General features: G+C 27.2%; 2 protein-coding genes across 2 annotated transcripts; both read right to left on the bottom strand.

The window, feature by feature from the left end:
• Nucleotides 1-1,264: 1,264 nt before the first annotated feature.
• Nucleotides 1,265-11,241, bottom strand: LOC101213230 (cyanogenic beta-glucosidase). The gene is made up of 13 exons (XM_011661810.2): nt 11,039-11,241; nt 9,900-9,969; nt 6,898-6,956; nt 6,467-6,542; nt 6,070-6,147; nt 5,895-5,982; nt 5,373-5,628; nt 4,971-5,086; nt 2,981-3,198; nt 2,817-2,848; nt 2,614-2,719; nt 2,256-2,358; nt 1,265-1,642 (listed from the first exon to the last, which is right to left on the bottom strand). The coding sequence occupies exons 1-13, from the start codon at nt 11,198-11,200 to the stop codon at nt 1,474-1,476; spliced, it is 1,533 nt and encodes a 510-aa protein (XP_011660112.1). The 5' UTR covers nt 11,201-11,241; the 3' UTR covers nt 1,265-1,473.
• Nucleotides 11,242-20,706: 9,465 nt separating this feature from the next.
• On the bottom strand, nt 20,707-27,663 carry LOC101214518 (cyanogenic beta-glucosidase). The gene is made up of 13 exons (XM_011661809.2): nt 27,490-27,663; nt 26,645-26,714; nt 26,252-26,310; nt 25,964-26,039; nt 25,719-25,796; nt 25,457-25,544; nt 24,356-24,611; nt 24,098-24,213; nt 22,544-22,761; nt 22,159-22,190; nt 21,848-21,953; nt 21,653-21,755; nt 20,707-21,079 (listed from the first exon to the last, which is right to left on the bottom strand). The coding sequence occupies exons 1-13, from the start codon at nt 27,652-27,654 to the stop codon at nt 20,911-20,913; spliced, it is 1,536 nt and encodes a 511-aa protein (XP_011660111.2). The 5' UTR covers nt 27,655-27,663; the 3' UTR covers nt 20,707-20,910.
• Nucleotides 27,664-27,920: the final 257 nt, after the last annotated feature.

The following is a 27,920-nucleotide window of genomic DNA, read 5'->3' as shown; positions in this document are numbered from 1 at the left end:
TTCTATAGTATATATGTTCGTGGAACTGCAGAGTGTGGGCTATAATACTCCTTTGACATGACTTCATCCCTTGTGGTTTATTCTATTGTTAAATGGGCAAGTTGCTCGACCAATCGTAATAAAAGCATTTCAACAAGCTGCTTCTTTATGGGTAACAACCTAATGTCTTGGTTTAGTAAGAAGCAAAAGTTATGTTTACTACTGAATGAAGTCGAGTATATAACCACTAGGGGTAGTTGTTCGCAACTAATTTGGAGAAACCAGATGCTTAAATTATCGAATATAGAATTGATCAGGGCTTGATGACCTTATGTTCTAATAACATGAGTGCTATCAACTATCAATATTACAAAAAAAATTGTTCAATACATAGTAGGACAAAGCACATCAACATACGACATCACTTTATTCGAGTTGTTGCTGAATGCAGTATTGATTCTTTAGAATATATCCAAACCTCTACCCAACTAGCGGACATATTTACAAACCCTCTCGATGTTGCAACATTTAAGTTTTTAGAGCTAGTTTGGGAATGTGTAGATTCAATCCATAGCAATTAAAGCCCATAACTATATGGAAGGGGTTTTACTACCTCACTCATATGCATCCGTGTCTGCCTCTTTGAGCTGTCTATAGTGAGCCTCAGCCCACAGTGACTTTATGTGTCATATCTACCATTTCAAATAACAAATTAAAACGAGTCTTGTTCCCTCTACTCGGTTTCTTAGTCTTGGCAAATTTCTTCTTTCATACTTCTCCAAGAAAGCTTCTTGACGCATTTGTTAAAAGATGTTTATTTCTTGACATTTTTTTTCATACAAATAAGTAATTTAAAACTGTAAACGTTAAGAAATATAGTTTTTCTAGTAGAGTCATGTAGAAAACTTTGATGTTGTTTCTAAAGGTTGCTACAGTTGAGGCGTTAGAGTATTGGAAGCTATCTCGTTAGGGTATTGACCATTGGCACCATTTTTTACAATCAAAATGGAAAGGACGATGTAGTACCAAGTGAAATCCATGGCAAAAAAAACATTCTAACTAGTTTAGACATACAAGCAATCTCAGAATATATATATATATGGTTGCAGATGGATTATATATCATGATCTCGTTCAACAACGGATGATCAGTCTCAATCTCTGTTATAGTAATTGGCTATATAGTTTAGTGTAGGAAAATTTGGCGTCTTCATCTTTGTAATTGTTTGGTTATTTGTTCATCTTAATAATAGTAATCGTTAATTAATTCAGTAATAAAAGAACTGTTAATTAAAGTGGACTATATATTCATGAAAATATATAGCCTTCTTATTTATTGAGCATGAAGAGGCATAAGAAATTAAAATATAGAACCCCAGTTTTTGGTACATTTTTTCAGCTGTTTCACTAGCATTATTTGCCCTATCATCAACAAACACACATGACAACAGAGAACAAGATAGGCATCACAATTTGATTATTAGATGAGTCATCTTCAAGTCTTGAGGAATAATTGGAACCATCTGGCTGAGAGCTTTGGAATTCTCTTCAAATTGTTTTTGTAATCAATGTAGTATAAACCAAACCGAAGCGAATATCCACTTGACCATTCAAAATTATCCAAAATTGACCATACAAAGTATCCCTTTACCTTTACGCCATCCCTACAACGAAAGTTTTTGAAAATATATAATATAAGTCATGTGAGTATCCAGAACTTCAATTAAATGATTGATTGTGTTGAGAATCTTACATTAAAAAAACGACATAAGTCCTTCTCAATAATTATAGGATGTACCATAAGTTATTTAGTTTTGAGATACAACTTTATTTTTATCTAGTATGATAGTAGAGCCTACATAATTCATGTGAGCATATAGTAAATAAATAAAATGTTACTTTCAAACATAGGAAAATAAACTAAAATATTTATTGTAGCAAAATTTCAAATAATAGTCTATCGTGGTCTATCATTAATAGCTTGATATTATTTTACTATATTTGTAAATATTTTTAGTAGTTTCATCACTTTAAACAATTTTCCAAGAAAAAACCACTATAAGAAGGGTGAACTCAAAGAGACACTATCTTAACATAGACACTATTTTAACCGGACATGTTAAGAATCTAAATTTAAAAAAAAAGAATTTTTTTTCATAATTTTTATTAGATGCATAAGTTATTTATCTACTTTATATACTTTATTTTAAGATGAAATCTATTTTTCCTCACCAAGTGAAAAGGAAACATGTCTTGATAATTGTCTTTTACACTTACTTGATTGCTTCATGAACCATACGAAGGTGGTCATAATGGTATTTGGCTCTACCCTTGTCCATCATCATTTCCTTAAATGGGATTTCATCACTTTCGAGATATCCTACAAATGATATACCTCAAACAATTTAGAATAGGGATTAACTAATTATGTGAATTTTGTTTTAAAAAGTACTTAGCTATATCACAAGTTGCAGCTTATAATCACAAACTGTTAAGTGACAACTTCTTTTCTAATCTTTTATCCTTTGTGATGGGAAGAGATGCATAGAGATGGATAGAGATGGATGTAACTTTTGTTTTACCTAAGTATTACTTGATTTATTTATTTTTCTAAACTTAGGTTTTCTATTCATACCATTCTCTGTGATATAGATGACTGGATCTTTGTATTTCGTCTTCACATAGACCAATAATTTTTTCAACCCTTCTGGATAAATAGCAAGCCAAGATGTTGGACCAGACTGTATATATATATAAAACATACAGTCAATACAAATGGTTAGATGGAGATATATACAGTACAACTCAATCAAGGAAGAAAGCTTCAAGTAAAATTACCAGAGGACCAATTGAAACTCCATTGCGATCGACTACAACGAGAAAAAGAACATTTCAAAAGTTCAATCTAAAGTACTTGCAAGATCAAAACAACAAATTTAGAAAAAGAAAATGACTTGAATATGATGAGGTAGGAATTTGAGTAATTAAGTTAAAACACATACGTGAAAGATAAGCTCTCCAATCTGTTAAGTAATTTGGTTGAGGGCCAGGTGCTGTGGGATTGTCTTTAGCATAATTAGCAGTGTAGTAATTTAATCCAAGAAAATCAATTGATCCTATAAGGGAAGCACTTTCTTCTTGTGAAAATTTTGGTAATCTCTCTTTTACCAATTCCTTCATGACAGGTGGATAATCTCCGTATGTAACTGGATGCATGTACCTATAATATTATATTGGAATTTAAGACTTAGATATTAGCAAAATTATTTTAATGAGAAAAAATTTGAAAGTATTTAAAAATATAGCAAAACCTTATGATAAATTCAATAGATCAAAATAGATTATATATTATGTGTCCGTCATCATACAGATAAACATAAATAGTAGTGTATCTCGATCTATAAAACAGTCAATCGTAAATAGATGATATTTTGTTATATGTTGTAAATATTTTGATTCATTTTGCAATATTAAAACTAGTCTTAATATTTTATTGTAAAATTCTAATTTACATCTTATTTTATAAGAAAGGTGTGAAATTTTATAAAATATAAACATCTATTCATAAAATAACAAAAATTGAGATCAAATTTTGATAGATTTGTTTTCTATTATTAATCAAAAGTAAATTACTATAAATTTGAAATTTTATAGATAGGATGTTGCTACGTACTAAAAATTTAAAAACTAGTATAAGGATTAAATTGTTATAAGTGAAGGCTTAAGGGCTAAATTGTTGTTTTCATCAAAATTTTAGCTAGAGTCAGAAAATGTGTTTAAAACATAAATTTGATTTTAGAAATATCAACTGAAAGTTGATAAGAAAAGAAATAAACTTATATACATAGTAAGCTTAGTGTACATTCGAGAGTGATTATGAACAGTCAAAAATCACTTTTGTTAATTTCAAAATCAGTTAGAATTAAATATGGTTTTAATGATTCATACTAAATTTTTGATGTTATGAAAACTGCAATTAAAAACCATAAAATTAAGGGATATTTTTTTAAATAGCAAAATAAATTATAGTAAAATTTTAGATTCTATCGATTTTTTATTATTATAGCATATCAATAACTACCAGAGATAAAATTTAGTATAGGTTGTAAATATTAACATGTTCAAAATGTGGTTTTTAATAGTTTCAAAATCATTTCCAAACACATTGCATTTGTTCGTGATTTCTTCATCTTCTATTTTCATATTATTACTTATTCATATTTTCACTTGTTTTTGTTCGAGATTTTTTTCATTTTCTCTTCGTGAATTTTTTCCTTCTTTGTCATATCTCATATTTTGTTCCTTTCTTTTTTCACTTATTCAAATGTTCACTTGGTAAACGATCTTCGTCGTCTCTCATATATTTTCTCTTTCAAATCTAAACGATCTTAGTACAAGATCATGTACCAAATATAAAATATCTTTGGTACACGACGATTATCTTGAACAAAAATCATTTAGATCTTGGTACACAACCATCTAAACAATATTGATACACGATCTTGTACTAAATATAAATGATCTTGGTATACAATTGTGAACCAAGATCGTTTAAATTTGGTACATAATCGTTTAGATCTTGGTACGTGATAGTGTACCAATATCTAAACAATCTTTGTTTATAATCATGTACCAAGATCCTTTAAAATTGGTACAAAATCATGTACTAATATTTGAACGATTGTGTATTATTTCTTATACACACGTGTGTGGTCAATTAGTGGTGTGTTGATTGAAACATTTTTTATATCTTTTATTGTGAACGTGTGAATTTTTTTTTTTAAATTGCTTTATATAGTATAAATAATTTGTCTGTTTTTGTTATAGTTTTTAACCCCCCAAAAAAAGTAGTTTCCATTAAAAAAACAAAAAACAAAATTGTCACCAAATTCAGGACTTATTCGAAAACCAGTTTTTTTTTTTTTTTTTAAGTTTTTAATATTAGAAAATTCTAAAAGAAACAAAATGAATGATATTAGAAATTTTGCTTACCAGCCAAAAACAAAATCAAGAGCTCTAATTGTAGCCCTTTTATCTGCCTCACTATCTGAATATGGAACCATCCAAACTGTCACTAATGTTATCCCAATCACACCCTTTTGATTTGCCTACAAAATCCCACAATCCATATAAAATGATGATATTCTAAAATGATTAACCATAACTAATATTAACAATTTATATGTGTTGAAGTTCAATGTTGAAATGGTTTGAAAGCCCTCCTCTCAAAGCATATACATCATTTCAATTTCTTACACCTCAATAATCAAGATGTAGGAAGCTTATAGCTTTGAAACTACATCAAATTATTTACTATAAATATATAATTTAATACCTATTTTTAAATTCTATGAGAATCTTTAATAGTTTGCCGTAAATTTAGGGTTAGAGAACCTGATATTTTGTTTTGTAAACTTTGACAGCAGCCGCATGAGCCAGAAGTTGATTATGAGTAACGATGTATGGTTCAGTGCCAGAATCTCCACCAAGACAATTATTCGGTGGCAAAGACGAACATCTACCCGGAGCATTGATTCCTACGGCATAGCCGGTCATACTGAAGCTCCATGGCTCATTGAGGGTGATCCAATGTTTCACTCTATCTCCAAATTCTTTGAAGCAAAGTTCAGCATAGTCTTGAAAATCATTCCTACAAATATTTTTTAAAAACAAATATAATGACTAATGTTTAACACCTTTAGAATTGAAGATCAACTTGTTTTGAGAAGTTTTAAACATAGTATACATTCCTTTTTTAAAAACTAAAAACAATTTTATCAAAACAACCATAAACATGAGTAGATTAATGATCTATCAAACAACCATAAAACTTGTTTGGTTCAAACATCATGGGTAATTTTAGTGCAAACTCTAACTTTTAAGTATTGCATGAGAATATGAGATTTTGGTACTTACACAATTTCACGTCCCCTAAAGCCTCCATATTCATCTTCTAAAGCTTGAGGAGTGTCCCAATGGAAAAGGGTAATATAGGGTTCGATGCCTAAGAAATTAAGAATGTGAATATAATATAAAGAAAATTTAATTAAGGAGATCATATGATAATAATAATAAGAAGAATAATACCCACCATTTGCAAGTAGTTCATTAGTGAGATTGTTGTAATATTCAATTCCTATCCTGTTCACTCCTCCACTAAGTTTTCCCTCTGAAATAATAAATATGTAAGTATAACGTAAAATAAACAAGACATGGGTAAATTAATGATCCTTAAATTGAGTATTATTCTATTTTTTTAAAAAAAAATTAAAGGAAAATTCCATTTTCAGATTTTCTTTTGTTGATGGACTTGTATTTAAAAGTTGATTTTTTAAAATAAAAATATAAAATTATTCTATAAAAATTAAAATAAAACAAAAACACACATTTCCAACATGGAAGAAACATAAAGGATAATTAATAATTTTAAATAGTAAAAGAAAAAAAAAATACTAATTTTAAACAAATAATTCACCCTTTTTCCTTACTTGGCAAAATTCTAGACCAAGCAATTGAGAATCGGTAGGCATTCAAACCCATTTTCTTCAAAAGGGCTACATCTTCCTGCAGTAAAAACAATTCATCAATTAATTCTTTTTTATAGATACAAGTAATAAAAGATGACTATTTTTAAATATATATAACAATGAACTAATATTTTTATAAAATATAGTACGTACAATGTTACTGTCAATTTGTGATAGGTTGCAATAGACTAGGATAAACTACTATGTTTATTTGTATCATGAAAGACATAGATAATTAATAGTACGTCGATTTTGGTGTGATAAATTAACGTATTTTATTATATTTATAGAAACTTTTAGAAGTTTTGTTATTTAAAATAAATTTGTAACAAAATCGATTTCAATAATAATTAAAAAAATATAACCTAAACATTCTCATGTAGTTTACATACCTTGTAGCGATGATATTGATCAATAGCCACATCTGCATTACTGTGATCACTAATTCTTTCTGCAATTTACAAACAATGAAGTCTCATTTATAGTATATATAAAAGCTTGAACGAGGAGAATTTCTTTTTTCATTTTGACCTTCCTTTATAAGTAGCTTATGTAATTAGGTAGATGACATTGTTGTCATTTACCTCTCATATTTTAATTATGCTAATGGAAGATGATTTTATGAATTAATTAAGCTAGTTGTAATTTATGAAAAACTAATAGCTTAAAAAAACAAAGAGTCTTTTCAACTTCTGACCTTTCAACTTCTAAAATGCAAATAATGAATAATCTATTTATCTTATCAACTAATTGTAACTGATGAACAATTTTATAGGTAAGGAAATCAAAAGGTCCATAATACATTTAATTATTAATTTATACACAAAATATAATGAATAAACGTTTAGGAATTCTTAAATATGAATGACTATAAAACCCCCTCTTCAACATCTAATTTGCACACGATTTGGATAGCCTTTCAAATAAGAAAGATTTCTTATGTAAAAAAAATGGTAACCTGACCAATTCGGCTTATCCAACCCACCTGAAAAAATATCTCAGTTTCATTGCATGTTTGGTTCTTTCTTTGTATTTTTTATATTTGTTTGTATTTTTTTTTATGGTTTTTTAGATGAATTATCTCATCAATTGACATCTTTACAAATATCTATATAGATGTATATAAGAAGAAAACTTTGGATTTGTCTCATTCTCTTAATTTATGTTTTTTTTATTGATTCATCAAACTGTTTTTTCTAAAAGTTTATAGAATTTAGTATTCTAAATTAATATAGTATAGTTACTTTTTTTTCTTCTAACGGTTGCAAAGTAGAATTGTTTAACAATCATTTATAGTATTACATTTTAAGAACTATTTATAAGTTTAATCTTAAATAACAATCTATAAGAAAATTAATCAATTAAAAATGAAAAAAATAAAAGTTGATACATGAAAAAAATCGAACAGAAAATAAAACACAAATTTGACGTGATTGACACGTGTTAAAAACTAGTTTTTCTCAAAGTTGGATTACAGTAATTAAGGGTCAAAGTATTTTCAAATATAATAAATGTAAGAGAGTTTGCAAAATATAATTAAATTTAGATTCAGTTTTTTTGAGTTTGTTCATGTACTATATTACTAATTCATGCTCTAACCAATAGTCTATCTTATAGATTTTTCTATGTTTTCAACTTTAAAAATACAATAGATTTTGCAACATTTTTTAATGCTTGATTTGTTTGTTTGGATGTTTAGACATTAATTATACAAATTGCACAAACTTCTTCCTCTACGATTCTTTATAATTTGATACTTAAAATTTTAAAAGTTTGAAGAATGATTTCATCTTAGAGTGGCTTCTATAAAATGTATAGAGGACTTCCCTAATTGTTTTCCTCACTTATTACAATAATAATGCACATTTGATCAATAAAAAAATCTTTATGATTAAAATTATTAAAAATCTTTTTTAATAAAAAAAATAAACATTTTAGACCATGAATTATTAAGACTTTGAAAACTTTAATGGCTAGACATAAATCTATAATATGTTTTTGTTCAAAAGTTGTTGAGATCACATCATGTAAATTTAGAAATAGACACATATAGTATTATCACAAAATTCTATAATACAAATTTATTCTAAAAATATTAGCAAGTTAAATAAAAAAATGTACTAAAACTTTAAACTTTCAAAAGTTTCAAAACGATATACTCTTCGATTTTATTTAAAAATTATTTCGCACAAACGGTTAATACAATCTTAGTTCTCTATTTTTTTTCTCCACTCTCTTCTTCAATACAAATAAATAAATAATTTAATAAAACTGCATACTTTAGTAAGTTATATTGACTCTCATACAAAATATAGAGAATAATGAAAACACCAAAACGTTTTAGAATTTAGATGTTTTAACGAAGTTGTATGTTAATAATTTGATCTACATCAATAGTCAAATATATATTTTTATTTTAGTATGTTTTAAGAAGAAAATTTTATTTTGAAATTTTATGATATTTTATAGAAGTTTATATTTTAACTTAAAATTTTTATTTTTATTTTAGGTTCTTATAAATTTGGCTAAATATTATTCTATTAGTGAGAGTCTTTTTAATTTTTTTTTTTTTTAAGTTTAGAGATATCCTGATTTTTAAATAGTTTTCATTCAAAGCTAACATTAACTATATTTTGAACCGTTTTTAAAAATTTAAGGTTATTTTTTATAAGTTAACCTTTATAAGGTAAATATATTCATCAACTTTTATTGATCTATATAATGAAAACTGAATAAAAAATTTCTTAGGAATGATAATGCTTGTAAATCTATATTAAATTTTAGTTAAAAATATTCATTTAGTCCAATTTTAATCACTCTTCAAGTCCATTTTTCTTTAAAAAAAACTTGAGGTTATTTATAAGAATTTTTATTATAAATTATAAAAATATATTCACATATGGTAATGGAGAAAAATTAATATGATTAAACAAATTTCAGTAAACTTTATATTTGTGGCAAAAAAAAAAAAAAATTGTCTGGATAGAAAATATAATTAAAGTTGGATAGTCAAAAACAGTTACGGGTCTAAAAATTTTACATGGGGCACCAGACACTATATAATAAACACATTAAAAATGTTTAAAAAATATCTCGACGTTTCACTGATACTTCATTTACTACATTTATAGCAATAAAAAAATATCGGCAATTTTCACCTGATTTTTTTTGTAATATAAATATGTAAATTTAAAATTTGCATACAGAAAAAAAAGAATAAAGAAAGAATAATACAATTTTTATGGAATATTGGCGAGGGAGTGAAAATTTGGATCATCAATTTTATTCGATTTTCTTAATTTTTTTTGTTAGATAATAAATGAGGTCTAAGTTATATATAAGTTGTTAAAAAGAGAGAAAAAAAAAAAAGAAAAAGAGAAGGAAAAAAAAAGACCTGGGTGTTGGTGGGTATAGTTATCCCAAATACTTGGTCCTTTTCCATCTTCCTTAGCAGCACCTTCAAACTGACATTATATATATATATGTGTGTGTTAGAAAACAAAAGTAAAGTTACAAATAAAATTACTAAAAACAAAAACACAGCAATAGATCATTTTTTTAGTTAAGAAAATTTTAAATTTAAACTTTTTATTTCTTGTAATATTTTGTTCATTAATTGGAAGATCTAATTATCTCAAAGTGTAACAATCAAATTCCTAATCATAAAGATTTTGACAAACATGTATCAAGTAAGTCAAGAATAAATAATAATAATAATAAAACATTAGAAACAATCTTTTTACGAATGTTTTACATTTTAGAAGTAAAAAAAAAGAAAGGAAAATTTTTAAAAATGGTAGATTTTACAACATATTTACAAGTTTTAACAAATTCTATCACTGAGTCATTTATATGGTGTAGTGATAAATAGAATCTAAAATTTTGATATAACTTGTAAATATTTTAATTTATTTTACTATTTTTAAAAATACTCCAAAAAGAGAAACGTGCAGTTAGCTCGCTCAAGTGACATCTATCTATATTTAAAGATCACGTAGTCTTCCGTTCAAATCTCTAAAAAACAATAAAAACATGTGGTTCTTATGAAGGGTTTCTTTCCAAACCATATATAAAAATTTTGCTTTTTTTTTCATAAAAGGAAAAAAAAAAAAACAAAAAATTCTTTTTACTTGAAAGAAAAAGAAATTGTCAAAAAAAAATAAATATTTGACAAAATATTTACATTTAAAAAAAATGAAATGTAAAATATTATGTCTTTTAATAATTTTGTTGTATGGGGTGCAAATAGTTGGTTAAAAATTTCTATTTTTGAAAAAACCCATAAAAAATACCTCATAAACTTGTTACACTTTCTTTGCATAATAATTTACTAATGATAACTAATAACAAACATTACAAATATCAATGTTGATAATGATAATAGCCAGTTACTAGCTGACAGATGATAGTCAGTTCTCGTTTATTTTCAAAATTCAACGCTTCAAACGGAAATGAAAGAAGCTATTACCATAACTATAATTAAAGATGCCATTGGAAAAGGGTTAATGTACTGATGAAGTATGTCTTTTTCACCTGATAAGCAGAAGATGCTGAGCCAAAGATGAAATCCTTAGAAAAGCTACTTCTTTTCAATAAACCAATGTGGTGTGGAGGTGGTTCATAAGCTTTTGAACATACAATAAAAAGAAGAAGAAATACTAAACTAAGGAAGGCATCATTATGTTTGAAAGCCATCCTTTGTTTGTTTTTTACTTTTTGAATGAGAGAATTGTTTCCCATACTCTTATTTATATAGGAAAGGTATGGGAAAGCTATATAAAAAAAATTATTGTTATTATTATATATCACTATCCATTACTAGTGATATCGTGATTTTTAAATAGATTTTATTTATTTTTTCTTTTCAAAAAAAAGAAAAGAGACTTCATCTATTGAAAATACGAGTAAATGAGCTACAAGTTAAAGATACGAAACGATTCATACTACGGATTCTCGCAAAACTATACATATATATACAGGTATATAAAAAATTAGTTGTCAAAAGATTAATAGATGAACTCAAATATCTAACTAGATTTACACCTTCGTAGCAACCCGTACATGTTTGGGGTTGACATAACACATCCTAAATTAAGTTTAAACAACTTTGTTTAAGAATAACGAAAACAATATCAGCAACAATTAATCTCAAGCAAAATTAAGAAAAAAATGATAAAAGAGAAATTAGCAACCTACTTTCAAGAGTTTCATAATCTCAACCAAAATTATGCAACTACATTCTATTATACAAATCAGCAACTTTAACAGAAAATCAAGCAACAATTAATCTCAACCCGAAAAATTTATCAGTTTCATAATCCCGTGGGCTAATATGGTCATAGCGAGTTTACTCTATCTCCTGACGCGAACGTGTTGGCAGTTTTTCCCTCAAATTACAAGTTTTGGGAACAACTTTCGATGGGCTAATATGGCTATCGAGAGTTGATCACCCTATGTCACAATGCATATTTATCAGGCGACGATAATTTCTCCCTCAAATTACAAGTTTTGAAAACAACTCCTGATGCTCTTATACGTTGTCAGGAGTTATTCCCTACTCCCGATGGTTTTCATTATTCGGTGTTAGGAGATATGGTCTCTCCCAACACCCTATCTCCCGCTAACGTTTTTAAGCGTCAGGAGATCATCCTCGATATCTTATAATGTTGTAATCATCGCACTGTAGTGTCGATTGATGTTGTTTGACTCTAAATTGCTCGAATAAGCTCCAAAATGACGTAATCACCACATTTTACATTCGAATTGCTAAACACCTAAATAATATCCAATATTCAAGAATGTACAATCACGAAATGAGCTTGAATTAAGCGAAAATAGATAGCATATTTCATATCCTATCAACATATCCAATCTTGAATTTGTTCACAACATCACTCCAATCATAGAGTTTAGCAAACGGTTTGATTTTAATTCTTAGATTAAAGTTAATGATTTTGATTCAATCCTGACATCCGATTGCCCCATTTTATAACCTCTTTAATTCCCAGTAAAAAAGTTAAAGTTTTCGTTGTAGTCACCTCACAACATGCATCATCTTTTAAGTTGAAACCATAGTTTAAAATTTATTTGACTATGCAAACAACATAAAATAGTTATTATTATAATTAAAATACAGTTAATTGTCAAATAAAAAATATATTTAACTATCAAGAAAATTTCTGAGATTTATGAGAATTTTATATTTTAACCAAGACGTTGATGGGTATATATTGAAATCTTAATATTACATAGTTTTTCCATTTCAATGGAAATTTCTAAAAAACTATGAAAAAAAATTCAAAAAATAAAATTTAAGTAGTAAATAAATATTTATTATTTTCAAATAGGTAAACATATCTATTATTATATTATATTAGTGTCATTTTGATCTTTATTTCTTCTAGTTGGTAGATTTGTCTACGATTCACCCCTTTTATTATTATTGAATCCAATGAAATGTGAAAATATGGATATAAATATCAACCTATCAATTTAAATTTAAATTATAGTTTTAAAATAAAGTTTTTGTTTTTGTTTTGAATTCTAATAAATTTTGATTAATGAGAATATTTATGAACTTTTTTTAATGTTTAAGGATATTTATAGAACTTTTTAATATATAGTAAACGGCTATTATTTTTTAAATAAAATTTTAATAATTTTCATCCAAAACTAATTGTATGTATATTTTTTTACCATTTTCAAACGTTCAAAAGTTCAAAAGTTCAATTTGCAATTATTATTTATTTTGTATATAGTACTATACCATAATTGTAAAAGTTGGTAGTCTAAATTTTGGTATTTATTAAGGTCAATAATTATTTTAATTATTGTTATCAATATTTTGAGAGGTCAATAATTTTTAGGTTTGCAAATACCCGTGTTTCACGCCACATTACTAAAAGACATTGGAATTTGGAAGTATAGTATTTATGTATAGATAAACCATTATTGAAAGGCCCTACCACCATATAATTTCACTATTCCATGTTCATTTTCTTCAATATTTCCCATTTTCATTTTCATTTTCTAGTATTGCGGTTGTAATGTTCGAGTAAAGGTCCACACGTTCACAATAGAAAATACAAAAAAGAAAAAAATTACACCAGTTAACATGCGATTAATTGATCACACTGCATGTAATTCTTCTTTTTGGTCATTACATTCAATCGTGTAGGAAATGACTCATGAGCGCGTACCAAATCTAAACGATCATGTACGAATATCTCACTGTTTTTTGTTCTAGGTTGTGTATCAAAATCTTTTATATTTGGTATAGGATGTTGAACCAAATAACACTTTGAAAAAAATTATACAAGATTGATGATTGATTGAAAACAAATATCATATTTCAAAAAATATATAAAAGAGAAATTGTAGAAGAAGAGAAGAAAGGAAATGGAGATGAAAGAAGAAAAAAATCAGAGCCGCGTGAAATTCAAAAACGACAAAGACAAATTTGAAATAATGTAAAAAGTGATCAACTTGATAGATTTTTTGATTTTGTTACACGATTGTAAACATTTTGGTTGGTGTTCCGTTATATCTATAGTTTTCATCCTTACATATTATAACAAAAGGCTTATAACTTTTAAATTTGTGATGAGAATTCATTCTATTAAAGATTCACTTCTAACGAGTTTCAAAATTGAGTGAATATATATTTTATTGTAGAATAAACTTTTGAAGTGGACTTATCTTTTGGTTGATGTAGATATAACTTTGATGTCTTTTAATTGTTTTACTAATTGATTTTCTCAAACAAAACAACATTGATGATAACAATTAAATACTATAACATTGATGTTAGATATGAATTAGATTTGAAGTTTGTATCAAGTTAGATTCTAGGATACAATATTGGATAATTATGTCCTTAATAATTTGATTTTAAAATGTTCGGTTTTAGCTTTTTGATTAACAAAATTGATTATTGGTAATTTAACGGTAACTTATTTGATAATTGAAAATATAACAAGATATATCAAAATATTTACGAATATAAAAATAATTTACTTTCTATTAGAAATAGATTGTCAAAAGACTACTATTTGTATCGCGATAGAAGAAGCATATAGTAGTATATCAAGACCGTTGATAGATGTGATATTTTGTTATGTATGTAAATATTCTCAATAGTTTTGTCACCTAAAACAATATATTTTTAAATAAAATTATTATAAAATTAAAAATAATTACAAACTATAACAAAATTCATGATTCATTTTGCTATATTTAAAAATCTTGTGTGTTTTAGATTCGGTGCTTGAATCATTAAAATTAAATCTACAAACCTCTCTCACAAACTCTATATTGTTATTATTGTGGTTGAATTGTGCTTTAACAATACATTAATCTTGAAAAGACAATTAAAACGTGTAACAATAGAAAATTGAGATCATCTAGTTTTGATTGTTTAATTTTCTTTTGTTTATGTGGTGGGAATGTTGGTTGATCCAAAGGGTGTGAATGTGGATATATTATATCAAAGTGTCAAAGTTATAGAGATTATTTGTGATGGAAATAAGTTGATTGATACTTTGGAAATATCTACAAACTCATAAAAATAATTATTAAAATTATGAATTATTTATTGTGTGATGAAAATATTATTTTATTTTTCTTTTCAGCCCTAATTTTGGAATATCCCCATATTCAACTAAAAGACAATTTGGTTATATAATGGGATGTCTGTACATTTTCACATTAACAATAATAGAATTAAAATATTTATAAAATATAACAAAATTTCATATTCTATCAATGATAGATAGTGATAGACATTGATAAATACAGATAATGTTGTTATACTTTGTAAATATTGTTACTTAATTTTTTTCTTAATTCAAAGTGAATTAGTTTTTGAAATGTTGGTAAAACTAGATAACAAAGCTAAGAAAAAACTTAGAGATGGAAGGGGTATTATAGGTTTAATGTTTAGACTAAAACCAAAAACTAATTAGGTTAACTAAAATACCTATACATGTTAATAACGTTTTATGTCTAATTCATGGCTTAAACATTCAATTTTGTGTTTAATTAAATAAGTCTCCTCTATTTAAACCTAATTAAATAACATTAAGATAATTATCTAAAAAATGTTTATCAGTAGTGTATTAAGTGTATCAAACTTAGTGAGGGTATTAAATCCATAAAGTGTATGAACAAACCGTAACAAGTGTATCGACAATACAACGTAACAAACATACTATGCTTAGTGCATTAGTATATTTAATTGATTGAGTGCTATTTGCAAAGTTTAATAAATGTATCAACAACATATAATCAGGTGTAGCAAACCAATGATGTTTATCATGTATTATTTTAATTCATTGAGTGTACTAGCAAAGCATAACAAATGTATAAAAAACACATCAAGTGATGCGTAAAAATGTTTATAATTTTAGAGGGTAGGTTTGTAACTTTGCATTTTTCTTTTTTGTAAATCTAAAAGTGAGGTGCTATGAGCCTAATTTATCAAACTCATTTTGCTATATTTTGCAACGGCCTCTTTAAAGTTTAAGGGTATTTATGAAACTCTAACCGTTTTCATCCGAAACTAATAATAAGGATATTTTTTTAATCTTTTCAAAAGTTCAAAAGTTTAAGAGCATTTTTTTTAACTTTTTAAAGTTTAGAGGTATTTTTTACCCAAAGCACAAAGTTGGAGTTTTTTTTATAATTTAGCCTCGAAACTATGGTAATTAAACCTGAGAATCCAATTTTAGAGGCCAAATTTTTACGATTGAAAGTTTAGAAGTTGAATTTCAACTACTTTTGAAGGTGATTTAATTTTTATACAGTACTATACCATAAATGCAAAAGTTGTAGTCTAAATTTTTGTATTTATATAGGTCTAACAACTTTATTTATTTTGTTGGGAGGTCAATAATGGTTAGGTTTGCAGTGTCATGTTTCACGCTACATTGCTGAAAGACATTGTAATTTGGAAGTATAGTATTTATAGATAGATAAGCATGGAAACGCCCTACCACCGTATATATTTAACGGATAGTTACAAATTTAGCTATTACATTCAAAATAACTAAGTATATAATAATTTTTTAAAATTTTTGCAAATATAGCAAAATTTGTCAAATTCGATCAATGATACACGTCTATCACCGATAGACTATGTTGTAAATATTGATCTATCACTGATAGGTCATACGAGTCTATCAACGATAGTTTTGTTATATTTGCAATTTTTTAAAAATATTGTTATATCCTTAATTTTTATTCCTCAAATGACTATCTATTATAATTATCCTGTATTTTAGATCCAAATTCCTCGTGTTCAATGATTCCAATTTTCATTTTCATTTTCTAATATCAACTTTCATAATTTTCACCCTTGCAGGGAGATGGATGCGAGGGAAGAAAATATAGAGTTAATATGTTGTTGAATAATTTTTTTAAGTGGATTTGTCTTTTGCTTGATGCAGATATAAATTTGATGTCTTTTAATTATTTTACTAATTGATTTTCTCAAATAGAAAAATGTTGATGAAAAAAAATTAAATATACTATAACATTTTCATTTTAAATTTTTAGATATGAATTAGACTTGTAGTTTGTGTGAAGTTAGTTTCTAAAGTAAGTACAAAATTGAATAATCATGATCTCAATAATTTGATTTGAAAATGCTCCATTTTAGATTTTGGATTAACAAAATTGGTTGAATATTTAATTGAAAAAGTTTCAAATAGGATTGTTTTTAAATATCACAAAATATATCAAAATATTTACAAATATAAAAAAAAAAATTACTATAGTGATATACTATAAAAAAAACTACAATACAAGAACCAAATAGTATATCAAGATCATTGATAGACGTGATATTTTGCTATATTTGTAAATATATTTTCAACAGTTTAATCATTTAGAACAATATTTTTAAAAATAAAAAAATTATTATTAAGAAAATTATTATAAATGACAAAATTATCGAAAATATTTACAAATTATAACAAAATTTCATATTTTATCAATGATAGATACGGACGATAGTCAGTAATAAAATTGAAATTTAACTATACATTTTTGCTATATTTAAAAAAAAATGGTCTAAAAAAAATCCTCCAACCTCACTCTCTTTTCACTTCTTTGATCAAATTTTGCAATTTGAGTTTTAGATAATGTGTTTGAATCCTTGAAATTAGATCTACAAAACTCTCTCTCACAAATTCTATATTATTATTATTATTATTATTGTGGTTGAATGTGTAAGAATAGAAAATTGAGATCATATAATTTTGTTTATATCATGTTTTAATGTGGTGGGGAATGTGGGTTGATCCAAAGGGTGTGAATGTGATAAATGGGTGATGGAGCCTCACTCCTCAGTCTCCTAAACCTGCTTGTTTCCTCTAAGAAAGGGTGTGAATTTGTGGATATTAATCAACATGTCAAAGTTTCAAAGTTATTAATTGCCATGGAAATAAGTTGATTGAAAATATCATTTGATTTTTCTTTTAGCCCTATTTTAATTGGGATATTGACATTCAACTAAAAGACAATTTGTTTTTTTGAATGGGAGACACCAAGCTATAATTCTGCATGTGTAATCCCGGTGATGTTTGTGAAAATGTTAAATTAGAGACATTTTTAGATATAGTACGAATAGAATAACCAAAATATTTACAAACTAAAATAAAATTTCATATTCTATCGATTATGATAGACATTGATAGATATTGAGGCTGATAGAAGTCTATCAGTATCTGTCATTGATAGAATCTAAAATGTTTTTATAATTTATAAATATTTTTAACAATTTGTATATTAAGTATAAGAGTTGAATTATTAGGCAAATTGCAAAATTAAAAAACAAATTCTTATCGGGGGAAGGGTTGGGTTATGAAAGGTTAGGATTATGATAAACCTTGGGTTATGATAAGATGTGTTTGGAGCACTACTACAAAACCGACCTTAGTTGACGCTTAAAAACTGTCAAGTAAATGTTTACTTGATGCTTTTAAAAGTGTTAAGTAATCCAGTGTCAAGAATAAGGAAGGTATACTTGACTATTTTTAAATGTCAAGTAAGACCAGTTTACTTGACAGGTAAAAGACGTCAAGTATATTAGTTTACTTGACATTTTTTAAGCGTCAAGTAATCAAGTGTCAAGAATAAAAGTGATTTTGTTTGACTGATTTTAAGCGTCAAGTAGAGTTATACTTGACAGTTTATAAACGTTAAGTACATGTGAAGTCTTGACATTTTTTGCATGTCAAGAATGTATGTATTCTTGACATGTTTTGCAAGTCAAGTTTTTATTGTTTATTTTTAAAAAAATTATATATATTTAAATATCTTCATACTGTTTCGTACACCTGTTTTGAAGCCAGATGTATATAAGTAATGCAAGAGATCACACTTGTTGAACAATTGAATGAACTAACTTTAATTTTCATCAAAGAACGTTTAATAATATTTTAACATATATAATATCAATGGGAACCATAATACGTACATGTATAGTTAGCCTAACTTTTCTAACAAAACAACCTAACTATAGGTGTATCAACAAAAATATTTCATTTCAAGATCTCTGGAAATGCACCAACAAGAATATTTCATTTCCAGCAATAACTCTACATGACAAGTGTTATGACAAAAATACTATTTTGTAAGCAAAAAAACTCTGCATACCACCATATCAGAGAAAATCAAATGACGTTTGTTAAAGTGAGACAAATCACAAAACCTATACTAATGGTAAAAGAAGTAGTTGACTACTAAAGAGTTAAAAAACGCAATGGCGGATATTGAGAAAGCCTCTGAGAAAATCAAGCTAGGACTTCATAAAATAAATACATGTTTGAAAGGATATCCCACCGAAATGAAGAAATCAGATAAAGGCATGCTCTCAAGTGTCCAATACTCTGTAATCATTAATGGAAAGCCTCATTGACGTATCAAATCGAACAGAGGCATTAAACAAGGTGACCCACTATCCTCTTTCATTTTTGTCATTGCTATGGACAATCTCAGCTCCATTTTCCACGACCTTAAATAGAAAGGAAAGATAAGAAGAATATACTTCTCTGAAGACTGCCACTTAACACACCTTCTCTCTTCGCTCATGACCGTTCTTATTCTTGTGGAAGACAATGATGCAAGCATAACCAATGTTAAATTCATCATCAAATCATTTGAAATGGCTACAGGACTAGAAGTTAATCTCAAGAAATCCACAATTAATATCTGCAATCAACGTTAACAGAGAGATATATAGAGCCAAAGATGTGGCAAACGGATGGGGCATACCTCACTTTCTTCCCAAATTGATTATCTGGGGATGCCTCTTGGAGGAAAACCACAATTTGCCTTCTTTTGGGAAAAAATCTCAAAAAGCAATATTGAAAAAAAGCTAAGCAATTGGAAATACTCTCACGTACCTGGGCAAATTGACTCTAATACAATCAATTCTGTCCAGCCTACCCACTTACATGTTATTAGTTTACAAAGCCTCAAAATCTGTGTAAAAACATAGAAAGAATATGGAGGAATTTTTTGTGGAAAGACAACACCGAAAACCAACATAATGGAAGCAGCATCACACACCTTGTCAATTCGAGAATGGTTACTTTTCTCCCAAGGATAAATGAGGACTGGGAATAAATAGAGTGGCTACCACAAACACCACGTTACTATGAAAATGGCTATGGCATTTCCACAACGAAGAAAATCCCCTCTAATAAAGATCGATCATGGCAAAATATAAGCAAGTTTCTATGGGAGACTTTCCCATCGGAAATAGATTTATCACACAACAGCATAAACTCTATAGAGGTATTACAAAAGAAGCTTCGAAATCATTACCTCAATCTGAATTGGTGCCCACTTTGTAAATGCAACAGTGAATCACAGACCACACTTTTACCCATTGTGACTTCACGAAGAAAATATGGAGGAAGATCGCAACACAGACAGGGTGGATAAATGATAGCAGGAATTAATGTCCATGAACTTTGCTCCAAAATATGCCAAAATAACTACTCCAATGCAAGGAGAATCATACACTTCAATGTGGCTGTTGCAACTGATCTATGGATCTTATGGAATGATTGCAACGAAAGAAGTTTCATATACATGTGTGAAGTCTCATCATTTGTTGATATCAATCAATAATTTTGTATATACAATGAAACAAAGCAAGAGCATTGAACAAAGCAAGAGAGATTAACAAGAAGTTAATTAAATATGCATATAAAGTTTATTTTATTGATCGCAAAAGCAACTCTTGCCACATTATATATTAGAAAACAATACATTTTGTCCATTTCAAACTAAAGAAAACCAACTCCTTCATACATTATTAATGAAATTGAAAGCGCATGAAAATACAACAACAAATTAATAAGAGGGACAATGTAATTCAATGTGATGGATCATCTTCAATTTTTGAGGAAATTTTCAAACCATTTGGCAGATAGCTTTGGAATTCTCTTCAAATTGTTTTTGTAGTCAATATAAGTGAGGCCAAAACGAATCACATATCCACTTGCCCATTCAAAGTTATCCAAGAATGACCATGCAAAATATCCTTTCACCCTCACACCAGCCCTACAATGAGTTTCAAACAATATCTCACATGAGAAAATTTTTAAGATGGTGTCTTTCTATGTTCACTTTTTTTCTGTCAAAACTCCTTTTTCTCAAATATCACTGAGACTAGAACGACATAAGATAAAACTTGAGCTTTTATCGATCTTAATTTCAATGGCATATGAGAAGAATATATGGTCTGTGTATTTTATAAATATTGTGAGTTGATTTCTTGACTTTTTTTCTTGTTTCTATATAGAATTCTTCTCAACAAACATATTGTTTATATAATCAAGAACAATGATGTGTCTTAACTGGATCCATCTTTTTGTAGCTCAACCTGCAATTTAAGTATATTGAAATATATTTGGTTTCTTTCATAAACAAAATGCATATTGTTTGATAATTATTTCATTTTTTTTTTTGTGTTTGAAAATTAAGTTTACTTTCTCTTTATTTCTTACGATAATTTACATCTTTAGACAATCTTTTAAAAGCTATTTTTCTAATTCAAAATTTGACTTGTTTTTCTAAACCACAGTAGAATGTATATGTACGTATGTATTTATCCTTTTGTTTTGATATACTTACTGCATTGCTTCTTTAAGAGCCATCAAATGATCATGATGGTATTTCACTCTACGTCTGTCCATGAGCATTTCCTTAAGTGGAGGACCTTCAATATCAAGGTATCCTACAAACATATGGTTTTTAATTAATAAAATACAATGTATATGTAATTTTTAGAAATTGTTAAAACAATATTATACTTCTTTTGTTACATACCATTCTCTGTGATATAGATAATTGGATTCTTGTACTTGGTCTTTGTATGGATCAATAGATCTTTAAATCCTTTTGGATAAACAGCAAGCCAAGATGTTGCATTAAACTATGTAACACGATCAAAACAGTTATTAGTTAGATTGGATCTTTTCAAATGTGATGACAATAAGGAATAGCAAGAATTTTGAGGAATTATTGTACATGACTGTTTGAAAATATTTACAAACTAATCTACCATTATCTTGGTTCATTATTTGACTATATATATCGTATCCAAGCAATAAATGAAGAAACATTTGCACATAAATTACCTTTGGACCAATTGAGACCCCATTTCGATCAGCTGCAACACGAAAACGTTATAAAATATTCAATCAAAAAAACACTTTAATTAACAATATAATCATGATTGTATTTGCAACAATTAGATCAAAAGTATTATATAGTTAAAAAAATTAGAAAACTTTGAGAAGAGTGTTGAAACAAATCAATTGTTATATATCTTGAGAAAGAAATTAAACGTTTTCAGAACTTCAAAATTAAATACTTTGCAGATGTTTTAATAGGGGAGAAAAGCAAAAACCTAATTTGATGACAAGTGGTTCCAACAAATGGACCATTAGTCTTTACCAAAGAAACATTACCTAAAATTAAAAGAGAGATGAAATTATATAGTTTAGAGTAATGTATGCATACTTGAAAGATCAGCTCTATAATCTGTTAAGTAACTTGGTTGAGGGCCAGGTGCTTTGGGATTGTCTTTAGCATAATTAGTTGTGTAGTAATTTAATCCAAGAAAATCCATTGAGCCTTTGATAAGAGCAGCTTCTGCCCTTGTAAATTTGGGTAATCTCTCCTTCACAAGTTCCCTCATTATAGGTGGATAATCTCCATAGGTTAGTGGATGCAAGAACCTGCAGTGTACATATATTTATTTTACTGATTTAGTACTTTCATCTGTTATTTCCTGATATATTAAAGCTAATAAACACTTCCCTTTCCTAACTAAAACATACATCTCAATTATATTCTAAAGTAAATTTTCAAGAACTAAAAACTATTTTTCAAGAAAAAAACAAACTACGACTGTCGATTTTTGTTTTAAAAAGGGGACCTTTACATAAAAAATAGCAAAAACATAACACTCTATTTTCTAAATTGCTAAAGTGACAAATTTAAAAACTAATAATCCTGTGGTTATCGTCTGATAATCCTCTGATAACTTTATGATTACCGTCTATAGTCGTATCACTAATTTTGTCATATTCACAATATGCAAAAAAATATGTATTATGAGCTGTTTTAAATGATAAAATTATTGAAAATATTTATAAATGTAGTAAAATGTCATTGTCTATCTATGGTAGACAATGATAACTAATAGACACTAATTGTAGTTTATTAAGATCTATCAACGTTGATAACGATTATTTTGTTGTAATTGAAAACCATTTAATTTGTGGTTTTTACAACCTTTACACAGGTTTTTATATATTTCCAACATTAAACGTTTGATTTAATTCTTAGGTAAATTCTAATTAAAAACAGAAATAATTAAACTGCATTGTTCTGATTTCAAAATTTGGCCTAGTTTTTAAGTTGAAGATGATAGATACTATAAGCTATGCAAAAAAAAAAAAAAAGCATATAATTCTTCTATTAATTCTTCCATTTATTGTATGTCACGTAGGTCAATGTATTTTTTGAATATAAATTAGAGTTCACTAGTATTAGTGTGGGGTGGGATCCTTTATGGATTAAAGAAACGAAGTACGGTAATCCAATAGTGTTAAAACTTTTCGTACAAAAAAATACGATATAACAAACAAAAACAAGTATATTACTCGATAAACATACGATTTCATCTAAAAATCAATTAATAATGATAAACACAGTAACACATATGTATCTAATAAATATTATGAGGCATTCTCTAATTTGTTAACGTAGAACCGTCACTATGTCTCTTTAAAATGTTATATCTCTATATTCAATATCTTTAGATCAATAAAAAATTTAGCTGTAATTTTGATACTACATATTTAATAAACATAAAGGTTTCATCTAAATGAATGAAATAATTATGTTTATTTTATAAGAATTGATAGTTTTCTCTATTTCAATAATACGAAATATCTAAACAATGTATGTGTTATAGCTTTACTCCTTAATAATAAAAAACCAAATAGTTATTCAAAATCTATCTATAGTTGTGTATGTTAGAAATTTTTCTCTAGAAATTTTTCTTACCAGCCAAGAGCAAAATCAAGAGATCTATTTGCAGCCTTTTTATCAGCCTCACTATTTGAGTATGGAGTATACCAAATTGACACTAATGTGATACCAATCACACCCTTTTGATGAGCCTACAAAATTAAATCCCATAAGTTTGAATGTATATATGTTATAGTGATCAAAGCAAACATTAAAGTTTGTGCTCCTAATTATATGTTGGTTATTGAAACTGAATCAAGAATCAATTGTTGAGAGTTAAGTAGTTAAAAAGACCTGATATTTGGTTTTGTACACTTTGACAGCAGCGGCATGAGCAAGAATTTGATTGTGACCAACAATATATGGTTCAGTGCCAGAATTTCCACCAAGACAGTTAAATGGTTGCCAAGAAGAACATCTACCCGGAGCTAATGCTCCTTGGGCATAACCTCCCATGGCAAAACTCCATGGTTCATTCAAGGTGATCCAATGTTTCACTCTATCCCCAAACTCTTTGAAGCAAACTTCAGCAAAGTCTCGAAAGTCATTTCTGTAAAATTGATTTTTAACATGTTACATCGAATTTTCACCCAAACATTCCATCTTTTGAGAGTCAATAACTCATTTTAAAATATTTTAGTATAGTTTATTTTTCTAGGAAAGAAAAAAAAAAGTCCATTATGTGTACAATTTTTTTTAATATAATTAAAAATAAATTATTTGGGTTGAACTCAAATATTTATTTAAATACTTGTACATAGTAAATAAGGTCCTATTTGATAACTTTTTTTTTTTTCGTCTTTAATTTTTAGCACTATTTCTTCTCAATGTCTTGTAGGAGTTTGCATTTTTTTTCAAACTACAATAATTGAATTATTAGTCTAATATTGAAAATTGAAATTTTAAAAACTAATTTTTCTTAGTTTTCACAATCTTAGAAGAAAATAAAGAAATTTAAAGATACAAACAGTGTGACTTAATTTCCAAAAACAAATTAACAACAAAAAGAAAAATCAAATGGTTTCAAATGGGTCTAAACCAAAAAAAAATTATCATTAAAAATAGAACTAGTAACCAACTTTTTAATGAACCTCTTTCATCATTAACCCCAAAAGGAAGGTTTATTTAAATCCAATCTAAGCATCACTTAGTAGTTAGTTAATTAGTAAACATCTCTAAAGTGGAAAGGTTTGGGAAAATATTGACTTCTAAAAGAATAATTAAAAGATATTGGACGATATGGAGAAAAAGGTTTTAGCTTTTCACATAAACTTCAAATCGAAAGGTAATTTTCTTTCGTAAGTATTTATTTTATTAACAATTTCTTTGTCCTTAAAAATATGTTATTTTGTATTTTAATATTGCATGAGAGAAATATGGAATTTTTGTACTTACACAATTTGATGCCCTAAAAACCCTCCATATTCATCTTCTAAAGCTTGGGGAGTGTCCCAATGAAAAAGTGTGACATAAGGTTGAATGCCTACAAGTTCAAATCAAAAGTCTTGAGTATTAATCAAATTAATTAATTTGGTGATTGAGTCCATTTTTATCCTAAACCCTAAATAGGATAGGATAGAGCTATAGACCTCATTTTTTAATTTATTTTGTCTAGGTGTGGAAGAAAGCTTTGGAAAGATTTTACAATAATACTCACCCTTTGCAAGCAATTCATTGATGAGGTTGTTGTAGTATTGAATTCCTTTCTTGTTCACACCTCCACTAAGTTTTCCCTCTGTATAAATAGTAAAGAAATCATCTTATTTTACTTTTATAAAAATTGAACTTATATAAATTCATTCTATCTATGGATTTTCTTTTGTCTTGTTATCTGTTTAATAGAAATGTTGTTTCAAATCAAGTGAGATTTCTTTAAATGAGTTGACACTTCGAATTTCTTACTTGGCAAAACTCTAGACCACGCAATTGAGAATCGGTAAGCATCAAAACCCATTTTCTTCATTAGGGCAACGTCTTCCTGCATTATAAACAATTACCCACATCAGTTTTTAGACATATAATACATGAAACTTTTCAAATAGAGCAAAATAAAACTAAAATGTTGATAGATTTATAGTGTATATACTAATAGATGTGATAGATTATGAAATTTTATTATATTAATAAATATTTTTAACAATGTTATCATTTAAAATAATTTTTTTCTAAACATATTTTCCTTCTACTTACCTTATACCGATGGTATTGATTAACTGCAACATCTCCATTGCTATGATCATAGATTTTCTCTGCAATTTCAAAAAAAAAAAAAAAAAGCAAATTTTTAGATTCTCTCTGCAATTTTAAAGAAATAGTTTAGCTTCTTTGAAACATATTTCATCTATTATTCCTAACGTCCAAAAATTTAAGTTAATTTTTAATTTAATTATCTTGAATGAGTTAAGATTGAATTATTATGGGTGAGAAGATCAATAAGGAAAAGGGTTTTGGTGGAATTTGATTAGATAATTAAGAAACTTTTCAAATAGTTGAAGTTCAAAACTCTACTTTCCTTATCTCCAACACTCTTAATTGTCGTAAAGTAATTGGTAATTATGATAACTAAAAAGAGAAACAGATCACCTGGATGTTGGTGAGTATAGTTATCCCAAATACTTGGTCTTTTGCCATCTTCAAAAGCACCACCTTCAAACTATGAATTAATCAATTATGAAAGGAATTTAAAATTAAAAAGCAGTCATATGATATAATATATATACACACACTCACAAATACACATAACCAAAGCTCCTACTTACAAACTAATAGCAAATATTGGTTCTCTTGATGAAAATTATTATATTGTCCACCAAGCATTTTATATGTAGAAGATAAATCAAACAAATAAGCATAGATTTATCTAAAAATTTATTGGTAATTAATAATTAACATATGAGAACTCTATACTTTTTCAACGTAAAATCATTGGCATGTTCCCTCAGTATTGCTATTCTTGGGTTCACCTTTTATCTTATATCTGTTTTCAATTCTTTTCCCTTTTTTAAATTAAAAGCTTGATTCAACTTCATGGTGCTATCATATCTTATTTTGATTTCTATACTTAGAAAATTTGTTCATGTACTTTATATTAATTTTAGTCCATGACTTTTAATAGATTTTAAATATAATTTAATCTATCAAACTTAATTCAAAATTGGCTAAAAATAGTAACAACAATTTTCATACAACAAAAAATAACATAGGATGATATGAACACAGTTTCTCAAATTTAGTAATAAAATAAACAGTATTCTAAGTTCAAATCTATTGTTTTTTTTCTTTTTTTACCTATTACAAATTTGTTTTCAATTTCTTGAAATGAGATACAAAATCATCAACAAAAACACATCCTCCTAAAACAGAATGCATTAATTTCGAAGTTTTGTTTTAAAAAAATGAAATAGAAATCTTTTTCTTTTTGTTGTCACCTGATATGCAGATGATGCTGTGCCAAAAACAAAACCTTTGGGAAAGCTACTTCTTCTCACAACATCAATTGGGATATGGGAAGGTTCTCCATTTGCCTTTGCAATTACAATTAAAACAACAAGTAGCACAAAGCTAAGGCAACTATGGCTTTGTTTTGAAGCCATTTTCCTTAGCTTTTTTTATTTGGAGATAAAACTAACTCTTTCTTTGCCCTATTTATACTTGAAGATGATGGGAAAATTAAAGCCATTGAAGCAAAGCTTCCAAGCTTCCTTATTTTATTATATCCTTACTTTTAATATATTATTATATCTGAAGTTTAAACTTAGTTCCTATCATTTAAAAAGTTTTCAATTCCATCTTCTTTTTTTTATACTATCATATCCTTCATTATTGTTAGTGAATGTCTAAAATTGATGATAAAGTTCCA

The sequence above is a fragment of the Cucumis sativus genome, chromosome 1 (genome assembly GCF_000004075.3).
Source record: "Cucumis sativus cultivar 9930 chromosome 1, Cucumber_9930_V3, whole genome shotgun sequence".
NCBI classification, from domain to species: domain Eukaryota; kingdom Viridiplantae; phylum Streptophyta; class Magnoliopsida; order Cucurbitales; family Cucurbitaceae; genus Cucumis; species Cucumis sativus.
The sequence above is the reverse complement of the archived record's forward strand: the minus strand, read 5'-3'. Positions and strand labels throughout refer to the sequence as shown.

Bases quoted from the DNA above. Each gene is read 5' to 3' on its own strand.
- LOC101213230 (XM_011661810.2), bottom strand. From the start codon at position 11,200: ATGGCTTTCAAACATAATGATGCCTTCCTTAGTTTAGTATTTCTTCTT. The intron at 5,983-6,069 runs GTGGGTATTATT...TTAATTTCTTAG, and splicing joins TAATGAACTACTTGCAAATG to GCATCGAACCCTATATTACC. The intron at 3,199-4,970 runs GTAAGCAAAATT...ATAATATTATAG, and splicing joins CTTGATTTTGTTTTTGGCTG to GTACATGCATCCAGTTACAT.
- LOC101214518 (XM_011661809.2), bottom strand. From the start codon at position 27,654: ATGGCTTCAAAACAAAGCCATAGTTGCCTTAGCTTTGTGCTACTTGTT. The intron at 26,311-26,644 runs GTGATCTGTTTC...TTGAAATTGCAG, and splicing joins CTATACTCACCAACATCCAG to AGAAAATCTATGATCATAGC. The intron at 24,214-24,355 runs GTCTTTTTAACT...TTAATTTTGTAG, and splicing joins TGTACAAAACCAAATATCAG to GCTCATCAAAAGGGTGTGAT.